Below are 21142 nucleotides of genomic sequence, written 5' to 3'. Positions count from 1 at the left end.
AAGATAAAAAATTAGATGTGAGAGAAAGATGAATGTGAAAGAAAAATATGATGAAAGAGAATGATGAGAGAGAATGAAGAGAGAGAAAGTGTGATGAGAGAAAATGAGAGTGTAATAGGAGAGAGCATGATGAAAGAAGATGAGAGAAAAAATATGATGAGAGAGAGAAAATGTAATGAGAAAAAAATAAGGAGAGAGTGTGTGATGAGAGAGAAGGAGAGAGAAAGTATGATGAGGAAAAAAAACAGTAAATGTGATGGGAGAGATTGAGGAGAGAGAAAGTATGATGAAAGATAAAATGTGTTGAGGAAAAAAAGGAGGGAGTGTGACAAGAGACATTGAGGACAAAGAAAGTGTAATGAGAGCGAAAAGTGTGATGAGAAAAAAAGAGAAAAGATAGTGTGATGGAAAAGATTGAGGAGAAATAAAGTATGATGAGAAAAAAAGAAGGCAGAGAGTGCGATGGAAGAGATTGAGGAGAGAGAAAGTATGACGAGAGAGAAAGCGTAATGAGAAAAAAAGAGGAAAGAGAGTGTGATAGGAGAGATTAAAGAAAGAGAAAGTGTGTGATAAAATGATGAGAGAGAAAATATGATGAGAGAGAACAAGGAGAGAGAAGTGATATGAAAGAAAAAATAAATAAATATATTTTGATATTTGATATTAAGGGAGAAAATTTTAATTTTAGGTCAAGGGTATTTGTGGAATAAGGGATTATTTTGATTGATGAAAATAGGATAATGACTCATTGAATGAGAGGTATATGGGAATGAGTTATTACCCAATTTCAAGGATTCATTTTCTTATTTGTATTCCTATTCCTATAATCCAAATATTAACAATGATAATCAATAATTCTCATTCCCCACTCTTATTTCCTTAAACTAAATGCCTCCTAAATTCATTTGTTAGTTGAGTAATGTCTTTCTAAGTGCTTCTTGCTATTGATTTCTTGGTGCCGCTTGGCTGGTCAGGCATTGTATATGTTTTTTGTTTTATATAATTTAAATATTTAATTCTTTAAACTGATTAATTTTAACGAAAGATTTTACTATTATTAACCTAAATTGAGAAGCACAAACAGCTCATAATTTCATAGTGTTCCAGGATAGTTTTCTACTAGAGGAAATTCATTTTAATTTCACAATGCACGGGAATCAACCTATTAAGACCTAATTAATTACAAAAGTACCGTAGCCTATAGACCCGAGCACTAGCTTTGCATTTTTAGAATTTAAGCATCATATTAAAATCTTCATCCAAAATCTAAAATTTAAAATAAAAAAACTACTTTATTAAATTTATATATTTAATTTTCATTACACAATACATCAATTTTCTTATAATTTATGATATATTTATTTATTTATTTATTTTTCCCTTTCCTTTCTATTTTATATTCTTAGACGGAGAGCGAATTTTTTTTTATTACTAAAAATAAGAAAGAGACATATTATTTAATGTTTAGGAAATCGAATGCATTCCTTAAATTTATAAAATTACTATTCATAAAATATATATTTAGGAAATGAGTAAGATGACTGATGTAGATATTTTTTTATATAAATATAAAATTAAAAATAAAAATTTAGGTTAGAATAATTAATATGAATACTCCTATAAGATAGATTCAAATGACAAGAGATATTTACTGTATAATATTTGTATTAGATATTTCAATTTTAGGTTACCAGTTGTGCTTTAGTTTAATTGATTTGTCCCCTCAAAAAAAAAAAAAATCTTAACTACTAGATAACTTCTGTAAAATTTAAGATAACTATTATATAACTAACTAAATTTGATAAATACAAATTTTCATCTTAAATTTCCTTAAAAATTGATACATAAATATATTTTTAAATGATCAAATTATCAGCAATTTTAACTAAAATTATTATATAATTATTTTCTCCTTGAATCTTAATTTCAATAAACATATACACAGCAAAAAAATATTAAATTCCATTTAAATAACTCAATTATATTTATATAAAAATTTATATCACGTACTATTTAACTTAAGAATCTAAATTTTTTAATAAATAATATTGATGAAACCTAAAATTAAATTATATTAATATTTTTTTCATACTAAAATTAATTTTAAAACTTATTAATAAATCTTTTTTATATATAAAAATTATGCATTGTCATTCTTTTGATTCCATATCTTATGATTAATAAGATCGTGAGTGAAACTTTAATATATATCTTGATCCGACAATAATTAAAAATATAATTTTCTTGACCTTTTGATTAAGATAAAATGTAATATGTATTTTGTTAATTTAATATCTGATATTTACGTATATTTATATATTATATAATATTGTATACCGTGATGACTAGTATATCTATTTCTTAAATGTATATATTCAATAATTTTAATCAAAATTACTAGATAAATTTAATAATTTGATGAATTTATAGAAAAATGTGATTGGAGTTTTTTTTCTAATTTACCATTAATTATAATAATTATTCTGAGAATTTGGATTTTAGAAAACGGAAGGTCATTCCTCGTGCAAGGGAAGAAGAACGATGAATATTTATTTATTCACTTGGATTTTAATTTCCCTTCATTTTCGCCGCCGCCTTCAGCTTACGCGTCTCCGAGAACACGGAGGAGGGTTCGGTCCTTCATCGTCGCGGCCGCCGGTCAACCTACTTGTTTAACAGCCAAGGGTTGGTGGCGCTGCCAGATCTTACCCATGTCGAAGAAGTAGCCGCTGTTCGGGGGAATAGATCTGACCAGGAAACAAGGAGCTCCATTGATACCAGGTTCTTCAACTCCCTTCCTTTCTTCGACTTCCCCTCTCTACAAAAATTGGAAGGAAACTAGCTATGAGATGACTACGATTACTTTCCTTGATTAATTTGCGTCGCTGCTGATTCCAATATTAGATTTGTTTTTCTTTTAAATCTGTAATAAAAAACCCCCCAGTCTACTGTTTCTGAAATCCATAAATTCTCTCTCCAAAAGCTACGGCCTAAAGATCTGCTGTTCTTCCACCTGCGGGTTTTGGGCCGACTAGCTTCAACTACTCCTTCCGTCCGTCTGCGTTCCTCTTCCTTTCTTACTCGTTGGATTTTTTTAAGAATGAGATATGCGAGATAGACATATCTCATTTAAGTTGAAGAATCCGACTTAAGGTTAGTGAATGTGGAAGTAGAACATAATCTGTCTCTTGTCTTAGCATTTACTAGTTCCTTTGATCAACATGGCCACAAGCCCACAACAAACAATTATCTGTTTATAAGTGGGCTCCGCAATACAAGTCAATTGGTCTTAGTTTCCATTGACATGCTCTTTAGATCATGCTGTGTTTGGTAGGAAAAAAATTTGCAGTGTTTTGGTTGATAACTCGATCTGCTATCTGATGTTATTTTTGTGTTACTGGAGTTGCTGAACTGTCAAGTGTCAACCAAATAGACAACCATGGACAATGGTGAAATCGAGAGTGCAGATGAGGAAATGCCTTCTCATAGTGGTCAGAAGTACAGGCCAGTATTTGCCCACGAAAAATCAAGTATACAGATGACTTCCATGGAGTCTGGACCTTCTTCAGAGGTACAACTAAAGTGAGTCCACCTTGAATTTTCTGTCATTCTTCTAGTAGCTTGTGTTGTATGGGTATTGCTTGTCTTTGGCTTAATTTTGTTATGCGGTTTCCTTTATTTTTTTTCCCTGGAGAAGCTCATTATGTAAGCTTAATCTGTTTTTTTCCTCTTTATAATTAGTTTACATTGATACAGAATTAGTTCTATATGATACATGGCAAACAAGTACATTTTATTGACATTTGCATATAATCATCATGGATATAGTTGTAGTCAATATGAAATAAGAAATTAATGTTGCTGAAGAGGCATCCTAATTGACGTTTTAAAAATCCCTAGTAGCTAAAATATTTTAATGAATTATGCATTTATGTAACTTAGCAGAGTGATGAAACAACCACCCATTGTGAGTGTATGCACAGGTTTTTTGGGCTTTGATTTAGCAGGGATTGAATTTTGACTTCAGATCGTATACAAATGGTTACTCTTGTCTGATTGACCTTCTATTGGTCCTTTTGCTGCTGAAGGTGCTTGAGATTGATTCCTTTTACCAAGTTAGCTGAATTCCTTGAATAAGACGAGTCCTCATTGAACAAGCGAACCTAATAGGTGCACTTTACATATCCCATTAATGTTGTCAGATAGATATTCTTTGGTTATGCACTTAATCCTACCACATTTATGTTTGAATGAGCAATATATAATTGTCAAGTTCAATATTTGGTTGGCATGCATTCAGTAGGCAATTCTTTCCTTTATCATCTGTAATCCTCAATCCAATTTTGACATTTTCTGGCTGAGGAATATGTAATATGACACACCATTTATATATATACAGTTTGGGTACTAATTGATGACTTCATGGTCACTAAAGTGCTATTTTCATCTTTCTGACGTTTCTGTTTGTTATCTGAACTAGAGCATCGCTTGTCCTATATTTTGCTATGAATAAACTTGTCCTTCCATTATCCACACACCTCTCTTAGATTCTTTCAAGTTTTATGAAACTTGTTATACAATGAGTACCTTTTTTTTTTCTTTCCCTTCAATTTTACTGTTTCCTCCACCCTTTACTTCAATATTTTGCTAGTGGACACTGACATTCTTAGAGGTGCTTTGTTATAGAAAAATTCTGATTGCGTCACCGTCAGAGACTGTTTCCAATGTGATAGAAGGGACTTCTCATGGGCACGATGAGCCTAATGACACTCGGAGGGAATCTAAGTTGGAATTATTCGGTTTTGATTCTCTTGTTAATATACTGGGACTTAAAAGGTATGTGGAAGCATTACCATCTGTGGTTCTTTATCATTTGCTTTCAGTTTATTGTGTATAATTAGTGTCCAAAGATAATTCTAGTTCTTTCTCTTTAAATTTTCATAACAAGTTGTGAATTTTTTCAATGTTGGATAATCCATTAGGTAGATGCATATTTTTCTAGTTCATTTTTTAATTGATTAAGTCATTTCAGTATGACAGGGGAACAAGTTCCGACACCCTCAAGTCCGAGAAATGGTGGCGAGGATATATCCATCACCATTGGACTCCCAAAGGTATATTGGTTTGTGTTTTTGGTCACCCAGTGCAATTCCTTTTGTGTACTTGAAACTCGTTGTTGCTTTCCCTATAATTTTCTTCCTTAATCTAATTAATCGATGCCACTAGATATTGGAAAGAGAGATTTTTTTTTTTTGTAAACCATCATTTTATTTAATTTGTTAAGCTGGAACTCTTCTTCTTGTTGTTATCTGTTTTTCCTATTTTCCTTTTCTTTTGGTGCACGATCAGTTCATGTCATGGGATACTGATAAATACCACTCCTAGCACACAATTCTTGACTTTGAGTTAATCAAATTTAAAACGAATATTTGTGGATGAGGTTCACAAAAGAATCAATGATAGTTGAAATAGACAGGCCTAGACTCCCAATTAGAGTTTTAAGCCTGTTAGATATCTTAAATGTGTTATTCAAGATAAAGAAGATATTGATGTATGTATCATTAATAGGATAAAAATGTCTTATGATAAACAGCGAGTGATTGGAAATTGAAATTGGGAGTTGATTTGAAATCTTGTGTGATTGTCTATGTATCCTAGTCCCTAGGATAAAAAGATATTGTTATAAAAATGGGGTATGATCCATCACATTTTATTAGATGAGAGTGTTGGGATGTCAAGATAGAATACATATTAAAGAGAGATGAGAATGCTAAGATAGATGTCTGTCCTCTTTAGAAAATATTTATAAATATTAGTATCTATGGGAAATTAGTTGTAGCTCAAATAGGAAATGAAATAAGAGAAAATATTGGAGATGGTTTGAATATGTTCAAAGAAGGGCACTAGATTTTGCATTTAGATTTGGATCCTTTTCAAGTTAATATATTTTGTATTTTGATGAGAGTCATTTAGAGTTGAAGGTTTAGGGTGTAGGAGCCTAAAACAAACTCTGGTTAACGCAACAAGAAATTTAATTAATTTGAATATTATTTAGTTTAGTGGAAAGATGAGATTCATGTAGCCCACCTTAAATACTTTGGAATTACACAGCTTGATGATGATGATTCTATCAAAGCTTGACTGTTATTTATAGGGGTAAGTATCAAAGCTTGATTGTTGTTATAGTATCCCCTCGGATGGATCTAGTGGCTAGCGCATGAGGTGTTACCACAATGAGATCTTAGGTTCGAATCTCGGCAAAGTCGAGGTAAATACCTCCCTTATGTGTTAGTCATTATTCCAAAGGCTAGTAGCCGCCCGTGATTTACCTCCTCCGTGTTGGCCTTGGGATGGGTTGGCAGGGGCGCTGGGGGCGAGCGTATTCGCCTTTTTACCACAATTGATTATTGTTATAGTGGTCCAATATACAGTTGTCTTTTATTGTACACTAAGTCAATATCATCTGTAACATATCTGTTAGGAAATGAATTATTCGAATGTGTCCAATTTCCAAACCAACTAATTAACTGAAGTCATTTAACAATGTGCTCACTGTAAATATCTTTCTAGAGGATTATGAATTTGGCTATAAACAACAAAACTACAAAAGTGTTTTTTGATGAGTTGTGGAACAATGTATTCCTTGGAATCTGGACTACTTTTTGTGCCTCAGGACAATTTTCTTTTGTTGGAATCTTAATTTTGTTTCCTGGTGTAGCATTCCTATCTTGTTTTAATTAACCATCCTTGTAAACTGTCATATGATATTGCTTATTTGCTTACATGGAGTTCAACAGTAGAATAATAGCAACCTCAAATGTTTGGGACTATCATGGCTTGTTATTGTTGATTTGTTGTATCCTTGCTTGTTTAAGAAATGCCGCCATAGTTATGTAGATACTTGTATTCTGGATTCAGAAAGATTTTGTTCAAGCGGTAATTTTTTATTTATTCTCCATACACACTCATGGTATGTTTTTTTTTTTGCTGTTTCGCCCTTCTAGTTTTGGATTGCTGTCCTCTAGTCAATATCTTCTTATGCCACTTTGTATAGAGATCATTATAGATCTGAAATTACAAATTACTTATCCATGTGTGGAATTTAACAGTTTGTTTTTGCAGGTTGCTAGTCCCAAGCTAGGGACCATGATGGGTGTATTTGTACCTTGTCTTCAGAATATCTTAGGAATCATATACTATATCCGTTTTTCCTGGTAAGGACATTCAAATCTGACTCATTTCTTGGATGTTTTCTCATATCTGTACCATTACCTATTCTTTTATCTGGTAGATAAATGTCACCTTAATGACATAAATAGAGGGTTCTTTGCTTCTTCCATTAAATTTGTTGAAGTCACTTCAAAAATCATCTGTTATTCTACCTTGTTAATCCCACAACTGCAGATTCACTCGTAATAGCTGCATAAGCTTACCTTTTAAAGTTGTTAAAATTGACTGACTAACAACTTATTCCAAACACTTGAGCTTATTAGGAAAGGGACTAGCTAACCAGTGCTCTCCCAAAACTCAAGCTCATTAGTAAAGGTGTCAATTTATATATTTATATTGTTAGCAGTTGCATATCAATTGCCTGGGTTTTATCATAGCAACAGTGTATAATCACAAGATAGCAGTAATAGCAAATCAAACTTGTATTTGGTGTTCACGACTGTACCTTTTTTCCTTTCATACATGTGGATAATTGTGTCCAATTTTTTTTAAGTATACTATTTAGAAGTGTGATTTTTTTAATTTGAATATTACTAGTGATATTTTCTTAAGAAAGCTGAATGAAGGGTTAAGATTCATGTAGCAGATCCCAAATCGTTAGAATAAATACAGCTTGATGATAATGATGATATAAAAAAAAGGATGTTCACACTTCACAGTGCCACAAATTTATTGATGCCAAAATTTCCCTCTACTATATAGTACCCCAAGTGCAGAAAGAAATACAATTTTCTAGATATATATTGGTCTATTTTGTTTCCTTTTTCATTTGACAGATGCACGGGAAAATCAACTACATTGACATATCCAAGTTTTTTATTAGCTAAGGAGGATTTTATTATCTGTGCCTATTGCTTGCTTTGTTTTCCTTTATACTATTGGTGCTTATCTGTTTTGGCCAAATCCCTTTATTTCTAATAATTATTATTTCCAACAACTAACTGGTCCTTAAGAGGAAACATGATGAGGCTTATGTTTGGTTCATGAAAAGGAGGAATGGTTTCTGCTCTTAGAAAACTGTCCATTTTCTAAACATGATCCATTGTACGCAGCCTTACCCTGCTTTTTGCAAGAGGCTGTTTCCAGGTCATGGGTACGAATCCTGGAAATAGTCTCTTGCAAAAAGCAGGGTAAGGCTGCGTACAATGGATCCTTCCCCGGGACCCCGCATGAAGGGAGCTTTGTGCACCGGACTGTCTTTTTTTTTTATTTAAGATAATATATTTATTTTATTTTATTTATTTATTTTTTTGAGAAGATCAAACCTCCACATGAAAAATAAATTTTACAGTATAGAGAAGCTATGAAAAAATTATGGAATTTTTTTTCTCTATATTTTTTTAAACGTCTGCGATCGTAAAGTACCTCTAAAACTTAAAGGAAAATTCTACAAAATCGCAGTTAGATTTGTTATGTTATATGAAGCTGATGTTGGTTGATACTCGGAATATTGTACCGGTTCCCCTGTACAAAAAATTTGTATAAATCCTGAACCATTCCTAACAACCTATTGTGTTCTTTAGAAATTAAATTAGGAATCGCAAGCGGAACTTAACATTATTGATTCCAAATTTAACTTATCTGTTCTTAGAGGTTTAGACTTGGATTGCAAACGATACTTAACATTATTGATCCAAATCCACCCATGTTACAAATTCAATTAAATAATAATTTCAGAGATTGACTTCCAGGTTAAACATGGCGAGATACTGGGCCTTCCAGGTTAAACAAAGTCTTTCAATGAAATTTAATATTTAATTTCCTTATAGTAACCCTAGGTTTAACCAAAAGGAACAATTGAATCACAAGATCGAAAAAAAAACAAAACAAAAGAACACAAACTCGAATCACAAATTCGAAACCTTGAATCATATGCCTCTTGTGTTTGGTATTTCAAAATCTATACAAAGAAAACTAATATGATGCGGAATAGAATTACTAGTTATACCTTTCTTTGTAAGCAACAACCTCTTGATCTTCTATCGTATTCCTTTTCTTATCTTGGACGTTGTGTGGACGACGATCTACCAAGACGAGAACCACCACCACCTTCCTCCTTGCAAGTTTCGGCCACCAACCTTCAAGCTTTAAGGGATGCTAGAACAAAACCTCCTTTCTCTCCTTCTCCAAGCAAAATCCGGCCACCACAAGAGCTCCAAGAGAGGGTGCCACCGGCCACTAAAGAAGAAGAGAAAATGAGACTAGGGGTCAGCCACACCAAGGAAGAGAAGAGAGAGAATAATAGATGTTAGGTTATGAGGTGAGGCACCTCTACCCTCTCTTTTATATTCCTTGGTCTTGGCATATAAGGAAAGTTTTAATAAAAACTTCCTTATTCTCCTTGCCAACAAAAAGAAAATTTAAACAACAATTTCCTTTTTAAACTTCAATGGACGACCACCACCTTGAACTCCAAACAAGGAAAGTTTTAAATACAAAATTAAAACTTCCTAATTTGTTTCCGAAAATTTTTAAAATAAAATTTCTCTTTAAAAATTCCCTTCATGGTTGGTTATAAAAGGAAACTTTTATAATTAAAATCTCTCTATTAAAACATGTGGATAATTACAAAAAGGAAAGTTTTCTCCAAAATTAAAATCTTTCTTTCAATCTACAAATAAGGAAAGATATCAAATCTTTCTCTTAATCTTTTGTAGAAAACTATAAAAGGAAAGATTTATAATTTTTAAAACTCTCTTTTAAATCATGAGCATGGTTAAAAAGGGAAAGTTTTATCAAAAATTAAAATCTTCCTTTTAACTACAAATAAGGAAAGATATCAAACCTTTCTCTTAATCCTTTATAGAAAACTATAAAAGGAAAGATTTAAATTTTAAACTCTCTTTTAAAACATGCTTCCACATAAGAAAAGATTTTAAAATAAAATCCTTTTATTTTTAATTGTGGCCGGCCACCACCTTAGCTTGGATTCAAGCTAGGGCCGGCCACCTAAGTAAACCAACTCACCTTGGTTTGGCCGGCCCTAGCTTGGGCTCCAAGCTAGACTTGGCCGACCACCTTAAGGTGGGTAAGAAGATGGGTATAGGTGGGTATAATACTTTATAAATAAGATGCTACGATAGGGACCGAGAGGAAGAATTGGTTTTGGTCTTCCGATGAAATTAAGCTTCCCGTGTTCGCCCCGAACACCCAACTTAATTTCATCAATAATAATTCATACCACTAAAGAATTATTATTGAACTACCGCACCAATCCCAAATTACATTTTGGGCTCCTTATCATGAGTGTGTTAGTCTCCTGTGTTTAAGATATAGAATGCCCACTAATTAAATGAGTTACTGACAACTCACTTAATTAATATCTAGCTCCAAGAATAATACCACTTAACTTTATCGTCATGTCGGACTAAGTCCACCTGCAGGGTTTACATGACAATCCTTATGAGCTCCTCTTGGGGACATCATCAACCTAGATTACTAGGACATAGTTTCCTTCTATAATCAACAACACACACTATAAATAATATCATTTCCCAACTTATCGGGCCTCTTGATTTATCGAACTAAATCTCACCTATTGATAAGTCAAAAAATAAATACTAGATATATGTGCTTGTTATTATATAAGGATTAAGAGCACACACTTCCACAATAACAAAGGTCTTGTTCTTTTATTCAGTCAGTATAAAAAGAACTTACCTTAAATGGTCCAACTCAATACACTCTGAGTGTACTAGTATAATTTTATAGTTAAGATAAACTAATACCAAATTACACTACGATTATTCCAATGGTTTGTTCCTATCCATCTTAGTCGAGCAACTGTTTATAATTTATAAATAACTGATAACATTATCTTCTGCGTGTGACACCACACACCATGCTATCTGCAATATAAATTAATTGAACAACTACACTTAGCATATAAATGTAGACATTTGACCAATGTGATTCTTTATTTCAAAAATAAATGTTTACAAAAAGCTAGGCTTTTAGTATACACTCTAACAATTGAATGTTGGACTATGACTCGAGCACATGAACAAAAGATGAGAGTTGCAGAGATAAGGATATTAAGGTGAATGTGTGGACAGAATAAGAAATGAGAGCATCAGAGAGAAAGTCAGAGTTGAAAGAGATACGTTTGAGATGGTATGGGCATGTAAATACTCCAATTAGGAGATGTGAAACTATGATAAACACACATATCAAATGAAGAAGAGGAAGGCCAAAAAAGAATTAGTTAATAATAATAAAATAAGATAAAATTTATCTAAGTATAGATGGTGGCAAAAGGCGAATACGCTCACCCTTGACACCCTGCCAACCCATCCCAGGGCCAACACGGAGGAGGTAAATCACCGGCGGCTACTAGCCTTTGGAATAGTAACTAGTACATAAGGGAGACATTTACCTCGGCTATGCAGGGATTCGAACCATGGTGGTAACACCTCATGCGCTAGCTACTAGACCATCCCGAGGTGACTTTTTATCTAAGTATAGATGATAATATAATAGGTGATAGAACCTTATGGCTTAAAAGAATTCATATAGTCAATCCCACCTAGTAGGATAAGGCTTGGTTGTTGTTGTTCTTTAAATGTCTGTTTCTGAGCATTAAGAACAGTTTTGAATGGATATTCATGTTCTGAGTTTGATCCCTTTGCAGCCAGTTTATTGGTTGTTCTTTTAATCTGAAAGGCCACATATGAATCATGCTCTAGTTTGTGATTTAGAGTACATTCGAATCAAGACACAAAAGAATCTAAAGAAAAAAGGAATTGTATTGATTCTTAGCCTTCTCATTATTATTTCATTGCAAAATTATTGAACTCAGTATCCCTGTTATTTTTGTTTAGGATTGTGGGCATGTCTGGGATAGGTGAGGCACTTTTGTTGGTTGCTTTCTGCGGTTCATGCACCTTTTTGACTGGAATATCATTAAGTGCTATTGCAACAAATGGGGCAATGAAGGTGCGCATTGTATTGATTTTTTCTGAGTTGCTCATTTCTTGCCAGTATGGTTGGTTATTGAAGGCATCCAATTCTATAGTTTCAGATGTAACACTTAGGTGGAGATTAGGTGATAGAATTCAATATGATGGATTCTATAGTTTTACTAATTTAATACATTAGCATTGAAGGTGTAAAAGATAGAGAGTCATGAAACTTTCTGCATTAAATTAATTTAGAATTTGGTTAATTTTCTCACAAAAAATATTATTTGTTTTCTTATGGAAAGCCTATTTTCTTTCTTATGCATCCTAGTTAACAAAATGTGGGTTCTTTTAATGATATCTTAGCCTGGAAAGACTATCTGCAATTCTTATTATACTATATTTTATCATAATATAATAATTTTCTTTATTTTTCAATGGCTTTATATCAACATTAAGCATCTCCACCATGACTAGAGGAGGTATGTTGCTCAAACATGCTCAAGAAGCTAGTAATGTTAGAATTTCCAAAATTTCAGAGCAAATTTGATACCATAATGCCAAAATTTTTGATATCTAAAATAAATTGTTGATAAACTACTTGCTGAATTGGGTGTACATTATTCAATTGATGCATGTAAAAGATGGAGAGTCATGAAACTTTATGCATTACATTAATTTAGCATTTGGTTAGTTTTCTCACAAAATAATTATTTGTTTTCTCATGAAAAGCCTAGTTTTTTCTCATGCATCTTAGTTAACGAAATGTAGGTTCTTTTAATAATTATTTGCAATTACAATGCCAAAAATTTAGATGTCTAAAATAAGTTGTTGATAAACTACTCACTGAATTGGCTGTACATTATTCAATCGATGCCCACACCAATATTATAGGCAACCTGTAAAAAGCATTACTAATCCTTAACATATATCATGATCCATAATTCAACAATCCTATCTTTAGATGAGTTTTAGATTTGTTTCATCAAGACTACAATGCTGAACTGCTGGTAAGGGTTGACATTATAAGCAAGAATATGGAATATGCTCTTTAGTTAAGTAAACAACCACTAACATCCTAGATCAGTTAATACAATTAGTAGATACTAGTATTTGCACCCAATACTAAAACAATAGTAATACAAAATTTATAAAACCTAACCCATATGACAAAACCTATAACATGCAATGCTTTTATTGTTACAATATCCATCACATGACATAAAAATGTGCAATATTGAGTTTTAATGATAGGATATGAGAATGAAGGAGATTATGAATATCTGGAGTCTAAGCTTGTATTGTCTTTTGGCCTTAGGACTAATAAATCTCATGGTCACACTTATGAGGCTTTAAAACAATTATATGAACCTTTGTAGGGAAATTTTTTGTAGTCTGCTTTATCCAAATTTATAGGATGCTTGCTTAGAACCATTTCTTTGACTTGTTTCTGAAGTCCTTGGTATAAAGAAATTGTATGTTAATATCACAAAAGGGTCATTTTTGTAACCCTAGGTCTTCTTTATAAGATTAATGTTGGGAATACAATCAAAGTCCCGTATTGAAAATACATAGAAAAGATCACCGGCAATTAATAGACATTTCACATATCCTGATAAAAGTGCGAGAAAAAGTCAACGTCAACTGAAGTGTCAAAGTCCATTCTTGAGGCTCATTGCTTCTGTGATCTGTTTACTTTCTGTCACCATTTAGTTAGAAAACTTCAGTACATAATGATTTGGTTCATTAATTTTGTTCAGAAATGATATATCTATTGGACTAAGTTTGCCTCTATAACCTTTCAGAAGATGAATAGCTGACTAATTTATCCTTGAGCAGCAGAATATTTTTCTGTACCATTTAAAATGGATTATGATGATTCAGGAGTAAAATGAAGAATTGTGGTATCACTATAAATTGAGAAATTGGTGGTACTGGTTGCTGTCAAATTTTCCTTGCACTTCTCTATAAGACTTTGGTTTCCAAATAAGTGAAGTGCCAAGTATGCTAGGTTGGAAGAGTTGCTAAAAAAAAAAATCGACCAAAATCACAGCAGTGTCTTTGATACTTGGATTTTATTCTGTATGGGGTCTTTGTTCAATTCATAACTAGCTGGATTGTGTTTGATGAACTATTGTATTCTTGTTAGTTCTTCTGCTAATAATTATGGTCATATCATGTTGTTTTTCATATTCATTGATTTCAACATTCAGGGTGGTGGGCCATATTATCTCATCGGTCGAGCATTGGGACCAGAAGTTGGAGTTAGTATTGGATTATGCTTCTTCCTTGGTAATGCAGTTGCTGGTTCTATGTAAGTCTACCCTGTGGCTATCATCATATTTCTTCTGTCTTTCCTTTAGCACATTCAAGTTCATGAGATCTTCGCAATGTTCAAATCTTCTTATTGACTATTAGATTGTTATTGCATGAACTATTAGACGCTTAGCTAATGGTAAGGATAAAGGATCCACATAAGTTCTTATATTTTTGCAAGGTAACCTTACATGAGTATGCTATTTATAAATGGAATAGTGCATTTGTACTTTGTGTTTTTTTTTCCTGTACTCATACATTGTTTAAAATTTCGAGCCGTATCGTAATATACAGTTTCGGTACCGTATCATGTCGTGCCGATATGATTTCGGGATTTTTTTTAAAAATACAAAATATATTAACTAAAAATAAAATATATAAAAAAAATTTTAAAATAGAAAAAATAAGGGATCGCAGAACTCCCATATGGTAAGTAAATAAATAATTTATTATATAGAATTAAAATAATTAATAAGAGTTTAATTAAGTCTATTGAGGTTATAGTACGAGTTGATTGAAATTATTAATATAAGTTTAATAAACTTATTAAATTTAAATACCCCACGCGTCGCGCAACACCTACTGCAGTTGGGCTCACGCGACGTGGATCACAACCTCCCCGGTGTCGTGTAGGTGGATCGCAACCTCCCTCGCTTCGGGCTTCTACGACGCGGATAGCGACTTCCCGCATCACGCAAGCGGATCGCGGTGTCGGTCAGCGGCCGGAACAAAAAGTTTCATATAGTACTGCATGAGATTTCAACCCGTGCTCGTATATGCTTTTTCAGATTAACAATGCTCTTATTCCTTAACAATTATCTGGGACCAGAAGGTGCAACCTTGGTCTAATACCACCTTTTTATGCAATGCTAATAGATGATAATATTGATCCAGCATGAAGAACAACAAACAATCGTAGGGATAGAAAATTTAACTAACAAAAGTACTTAAAATTTATTAATTGGAAGATCTCGTAAATGAAGTAATTAGAGCTTTTTTTCTAAAGACCTCAACATTCACATTTATCCCAAGAAGTTAATCAAGAAATAATCTATCCTCTAATTATTTGGTAAACATGGCTAGTTACTAAAATAGTTTATCCTACTAATATAAATTGTTGTGCTTTGCCTTGACCGCTTTAAAATAAAATTTACAGCTTTATAAAAAACTTACAAAATTTAAAACCTTTTACCTTAGAGATTCCAAATTGAACTTTCTAATTTAAAGTTGCATTGTCTTCCCCCTTCAAGGAGAATTCAGGCAAATTGTAGATGTCATTAAATTAAGGCATTATTTCCAATGAATGATGAATAACTGTACATCCTTTGAGTCTTAACCTTTAAGGAGCATGCTAATTAGGGATTTTATTTTATTTTATTTTCTTGGGCGGGAGCTACAATTTTGTTTGAACACCTATGCAAATGCCTAGAATTGACTTCAACTAAGAAAATTAAACAAACTAATTTTCTGATGAACACATTTATCGAGATGATCTGAGTCTATCTGTTGTTGATGTTACCATGCACAAATCCCGAAATGTCAGGTGAGAAGTCTGCGTTCAAGTATGTATTCTCTGGAGGGTTGGATTGGATCCAAACTTGGAGAACTAACTTGGCTTACATGCTCATTGAGGAGAGATGAAATCAACTTTAGGTGCAATTATGTGATTGGACCAAAGTTCTGTTTCTGCTATCTTGGTGTATTTGCATTTGTTTTTTCTGATCATTAGATTCAAGTGTCATTTTAGTATCAGTTTCCCTTCTTTACTAAATGAAATTTCTTTTCTGAGTAATCATTTGATGCTTCCTTTCTTTTCAGGTATGTCCTGGGTGCTGTGGAAACTTTCTTAGATGCTGTGCCAAATGCTGGATTCTTTAGAGGTAAACTACTCAGATGGTTGTCGTTTTGTATTTTGTGTGCATGTTCACTTTTGTGTGTGCGCGCGCGCGCGCATGTTAGATTTTCAATGTATCATATTTGTGCCCACTAGTTGTGCTTAAGAGATCATTTAAGGGATAAGAAATGCCAAGGGGAAGACTTAAGCTTGTTGTTGAAGCAATGAAGAAAAACATCCTATGCAATACATCAAGCTGATACCGGTGACTAGGTAATTGTAGCAAGTTATTAATGGAATATAAATAATGCAATATAACTAAAAATTCACAGGAAATAATAAGATCTTATACTTTATCAAAAAGATTCTTGACTTCAGTAAACCCCTGTGTATCTGTTAGCCTTTTTGGTTGAATGGCAGAGTGATCGTTCATATCTAAGAATGCACTTTAAAGTCATCTGTTGAACTAATTTGAGTCATCCGAATGTGTAGGACAGAGCTTGATGATAAATGAAATGTTTGAGGCAAACAACTTAATAAGGATAAATTGATTAAGATGATGACAATGATGATTAGGAAAAAAATCTGAGTGACAATAAGCATAACACCCATGGTATCATAGTCATAAGAATTGCCTAGAAGATAACACTGACAGTGAGCTATAAAAGTAGAAGGTTGGATCAGGTAAGGGAATCTGTTGTAAGTGGTCTGATGCATTTCTAATTGTAATTGATTCAGGGTATGCCAATGAGAAGAGGTTGGTGATTGGGAAGAGAATGGAGGAAATAGAGGGAAAATAAGTAACATCTGTAAAAGTGTTGTGAAGAATAATATAGCATATCCAACCAAAAACAAGAAAATTGAATGCAGAAAAGTGAACTGCATAGCATAGATGCATTTAAAGGGAGATATACTGCCATGCATAGCAGAAGATATTTTTGAGCTTCTGGCCAAGATGAAGCACACAATCAAGAAAAAAGATTGATGTAGGGATTTGGTAAAGAAATGAATTGTGTCCAGATTTGTTTTGTTCAAATCAGAGTTAGTGACTAAACAACAGTGTAATGCCTAAGATGCCACATGTATTCCACTAGTAAGGTTTGGGAAATCACTTTGATAATGGGATATGCATATATATATATATATATATATATATATATATATATATATAAGCCTTGAGCATGAAAAACTAATTGATCATCATTTACATACGAGTGTCACCAATGCACTAAAATGTGAAAAGACAAAAACAGCAAGTGAAGAAATAGTAGAAGCTTACAAGGGAGAAGTGTCATAGGGGTGTATGGTTGCATCGTTACAAAATTTGATGCTGAAAATCATGCTCTGCTCCTTTTATCTAATGTTTTCACAAAAAACAAATCTGATTCTTTTTTTCTTATGGTGTTCTATTCAGTCTAGTTGTAAAAGTGTTCATTTCTTCTTAATATTTGCTTATATGCATAATTTGTTAAATTTGTTCCTTGGGGGTTTCTTTTTACAGAGTCAGTAATGGTAGTCAGCAATAGTACAGCAACTAATGGTACAACAACTGAAGTTATAACTACCGTGTCTACTCCTAGTTTGCACGATCTTCAAGTTTACGGAGTAATTGTCACTATACTTCTGTGCTTCATTGTGTTTGGTGGCGTCAAGATCATAAACCGGGTAGCTCCAGCTATCTTAATTCCTGTACTTGTTTCAATTTTCTGCATATTCATTGGAATTTTTTCTGCTCCGAGGAGTAATGCTTCAAGTAAGTTCATTTGCTGTACAATTCTCTTGTCCATATGATTATTAGTGTTGACTTGGACATAGGGTTTCTTGCTGCCATCATTTTTCAAATTCCTTTTTGAACTCTCATCCAGATGATGCTTTCTTTTTGGAGTTTGGCGCAGGTGGCATAACAGGGTTGAGAGCACAAACATTTAGAGACAACTGGAGTCCTGCTTATCAGCGCACTACCAATGCTGGAATACCTGATCCTGAAGGATCTATATATTGGAACTTCAAGTAAGCCTCTATAGATGCACTTCTTTTCTTCTTAGCAGAGGTTTTATCAGGTGAAACAGACGTTATTTACCCCAAGTGTAGATAGACCTTTAGAGAGAGATGCACTTACATCCATGTTATATTTGTGAGCAAGTTCACCACTATTTAGGCTGAATCTCAATCCAATAGCTTACGAGAGCTGGCTACCAATTTTGGTTATCTGTAAGTTATAACTAATACTGAATTGTGTAATGTACGGCCCAATTTCCTCCAGGGATGAAAACAACTACTAAGAAAAACAGAAAAAAAAAATTCATTGGAAAAGGATAAATAAATATTTCCCTAGTTTGTATTTACTTGAAGAGAAAGAAAGTAGAGTTTCCGTTTCTCTTTCCTTAGAGGAAGAAAAGTTTGAGGGAAACTTAATTTTCAAATATTTATTCCGTAAAAACATATTAAAAATATAAATCACATATAGATTTGTAAAAAAAATAATTTTTAATATGTTTAGGTTGAATTTGAGCTCTATTACACACAAATAGTGCTTTTCCACCCAAATCAGAAGCAAATTTGGGTCAAATCGGTGAAAGAATTTTCAGATGTTGCTTCCATCTTTGTCAAAGGAAACAAGAAAAGGGAGGTTGGAGAAATCTTTGAGCCGCCTTATTCTTGTCTGAGTTTCTTTTGGTCACAGGAAACATGATCTTGAAGGCTTATATACAATGGCATTTAACAATTATATGATGGTATGTTGATGGACCAAATCCAATGCAACTTATGATTTTCAATTACACAATATGAACTTGCCTTATGTGGTAATTGCTGTTTTTGATATTATGAATGCTGCAAAACCAAGATAGTGGGACAGGCAGCCTGTCATTTACCCATCCAAATATAAAATGTTGCAGTTCCAATTGATGAAATAAGTTGTGTTATGAACATGTGAAGTAGGGAGTTGAAAAAAATTAATTCAAGTTTCAGATGTTCATTACTCTATTTGGTAGTTTCGGACATTTTCTTAGGGAAATTCACAAGGAACAATATGAGATGGGATCACACTTTAATTTAGCTAACATTCTGCAAGTGGCTCACTAAGCATGTTTACAAATTCAACTTAATTTTCTTTCTGTTTGGTGCAAATATTTCAACTCTTTCCTTATGTATATTTTATTTTTCTGTCCTTCAGTGCATTGGTAGGTCTATTCTTTCCTGCTGTAACAGGAATTATGGCTGGTTCAAATCGCTCTGCGTCATTGAAGGATACACAGCGCTCTATTCCTGTTGGAACATTAGCTGCAACACTTACCACCTCTTTCCTATATTTGATATCAGTACTTCTGTTTGGAGCCTTAGCCACAAGAGATGAGTTGTTGACAAACCGGTACAAGCATTTTCTTCTAAACCTCTGACTACTTCAAACGCTGTAAAAATAAATGCTATAAAATGACTAGTTTGTGAATATTTCCCAAACTTATCTGAAAATTTGAAACCTTAGTGTAGCTTTCAGCACTACTTGCTGTAGAATATGAAATGGATGGATGAATCTACTGATGAAATAATCCCATATCCAAGAAAAAATAAAATTGCAGTTAACATAGATACTCAACTTATATTTTCTCAAAATATTAGTCAGCTTCTTAAATGATTAGCTAGGATGCATATAATTACGGCTCATATAAAGATAACATTGATAAAGTTACTTTGAACTTTATGGAGGTGTTTATAAGATAACCTTGATCTTATGTGACATGTATTAGCTAGGATGCATATGATTACAGCATATAGAAAGATAACTTTGATAAAGTTGATTTATTGTGGTCTTATGGAGGTGTTTATGAGATTGCTGTGGTCTTATGCAACATGGACTCGTGGTTTATTGTAGATTGGAAATGAGATGATATTTAATCTTAGGAGCAATATATAAATTTTTTGTTCCAACGTACTGGTAACATTCCAGTTGGTATAATCTAGTACAGTGACAGATAATTTGATTACACTATCTATCTCATTTTCTAGCTTCATTCCAAACATCATTTTTGATGTTTTAATTGTTAGAAAATGATTTTACCATGTTCAGATTAACTGAAATGGCATTTAAAAATAGAATATAAAAATAAAAATCCACAGTAGAGATAGCCCTTGTTTTCTTGGAGCCACATTGCTTGACAGTAGTCTGAATTTCCCATCCGGAGTACATCTTAAATAAGCTAAATGTCCCAAATTTTGAAATTGTACTCTATTGGCAGGCAGATGCTATTTCGCCTGCAATACTAAACTATCGTGTGAACTTGTAGGATTAACTGGTAATTCTCACTCAATATGTTTGATGAACTCATCATCTTTTGGATATCTAACTTGTCTATTAATATATTATTAGTGCACCACCAATCCATCACCAGATTGTCATTTGTGCGAAGGAGGAATCAATTAGATCTGCTTTGTTCTTATTGGTATTAATGGAATTATTCTTCCTGACATAAAACAAAGTACTTACAAATATAAATCAATAAAGTTCTAAGAGTTAGTTGGTGCCTTACTGCATTGGCTGATCATTGCTAAACTTTTACTAAGGTTACCAAATGCCTGATGGCACGTATGCCCTTCTCTTATGGTGTTTACTGTCACATTAGATGTTTGCTTATTAGTTAAAATGCTAGTGTGTAGTAAGTTCTCACAGGTGGGAAGATTACGGCATTTTGGAAAGTGAGTGAAATACATTGTTGAGCTTTCAATCTTAAGGGGGCGTTTGGTTCTTTCCTAGGAATAGGAATCGGAATGGGAATCATTGTATTGTGGAATGGGAATGGGTATGAGCATGGATATCACTCTTAAAAGTAATGTTTTGTTAGTTGCATATTTTCTATCGGAATCAATC

General features: G+C 33.1%; 1 protein-coding gene across 4 annotated transcripts in view; it reads left to right on the top strand.

Moving 5' to 3' along the window:
* The first annotated feature begins 2506 nt into the window (after positions 1 to 2506).
* Positions 2507 to 21142, top strand: part of LOC122012416 (cation-chloride cotransporter 1-like) — a 31665-nt gene continuing 13029 nt past the window's right edge. For 2 of the 4 annotated variants that reach the window (XM_042568935.1, XM_042568933.1), the window contains exons 1-11: positions 2507 to 2781; positions 3404 to 3582; positions 4687 to 4836; positions 5033 to 5114; positions 7123 to 7214; positions 12051 to 12165; positions 14342 to 14442; positions 16263 to 16324; positions 17780 to 18031; positions 18174 to 18288; positions 19454 to 19648. In XM_042568935.1, the coding sequence (XP_042424869.1) occupies positions 3440 to 3582; positions 4687 to 4836; positions 5033 to 5114; positions 7123 to 7214; positions 12051 to 12165; positions 14342 to 14442; positions 16263 to 16324; positions 17780 to 18031; positions 18174 to 18288; positions 19454 to 19648 (1307 nt within the window). In that variant the 5' untranslated portion in view covers positions 2507 to 2781; positions 3404 to 3439. Of the gene's footprint in view, positions 2782 to 3403; positions 3583 to 4686; positions 4837 to 5032; positions 5115 to 7122; positions 7215 to 12050; positions 12166 to 14341; positions 14443 to 16262; positions 16325 to 17779; positions 18032 to 18173; positions 18289 to 19453; positions 19649 to 21142 lie in introns of those variants that run through there. The other 2 variants (XM_042568934.1, XM_042568936.1) reach the window with 2 other exon arrangements.

The sequence above is a fragment of the Zingiber officinale genome, chromosome 8A, assembly GCF_018446385.1.
Source record: "Zingiber officinale cultivar Zhangliang chromosome 8A, Zo_v1.1, whole genome shotgun sequence".
Classification (NCBI taxonomy): Eukaryota; Viridiplantae; Streptophyta; class Magnoliopsida; order Zingiberales; family Zingiberaceae; genus Zingiber; species Zingiber officinale.
Note: the sequence above shows the minus strand (reverse complement) of the source record. Positions and strands in the feature narration are given on the sequence as shown.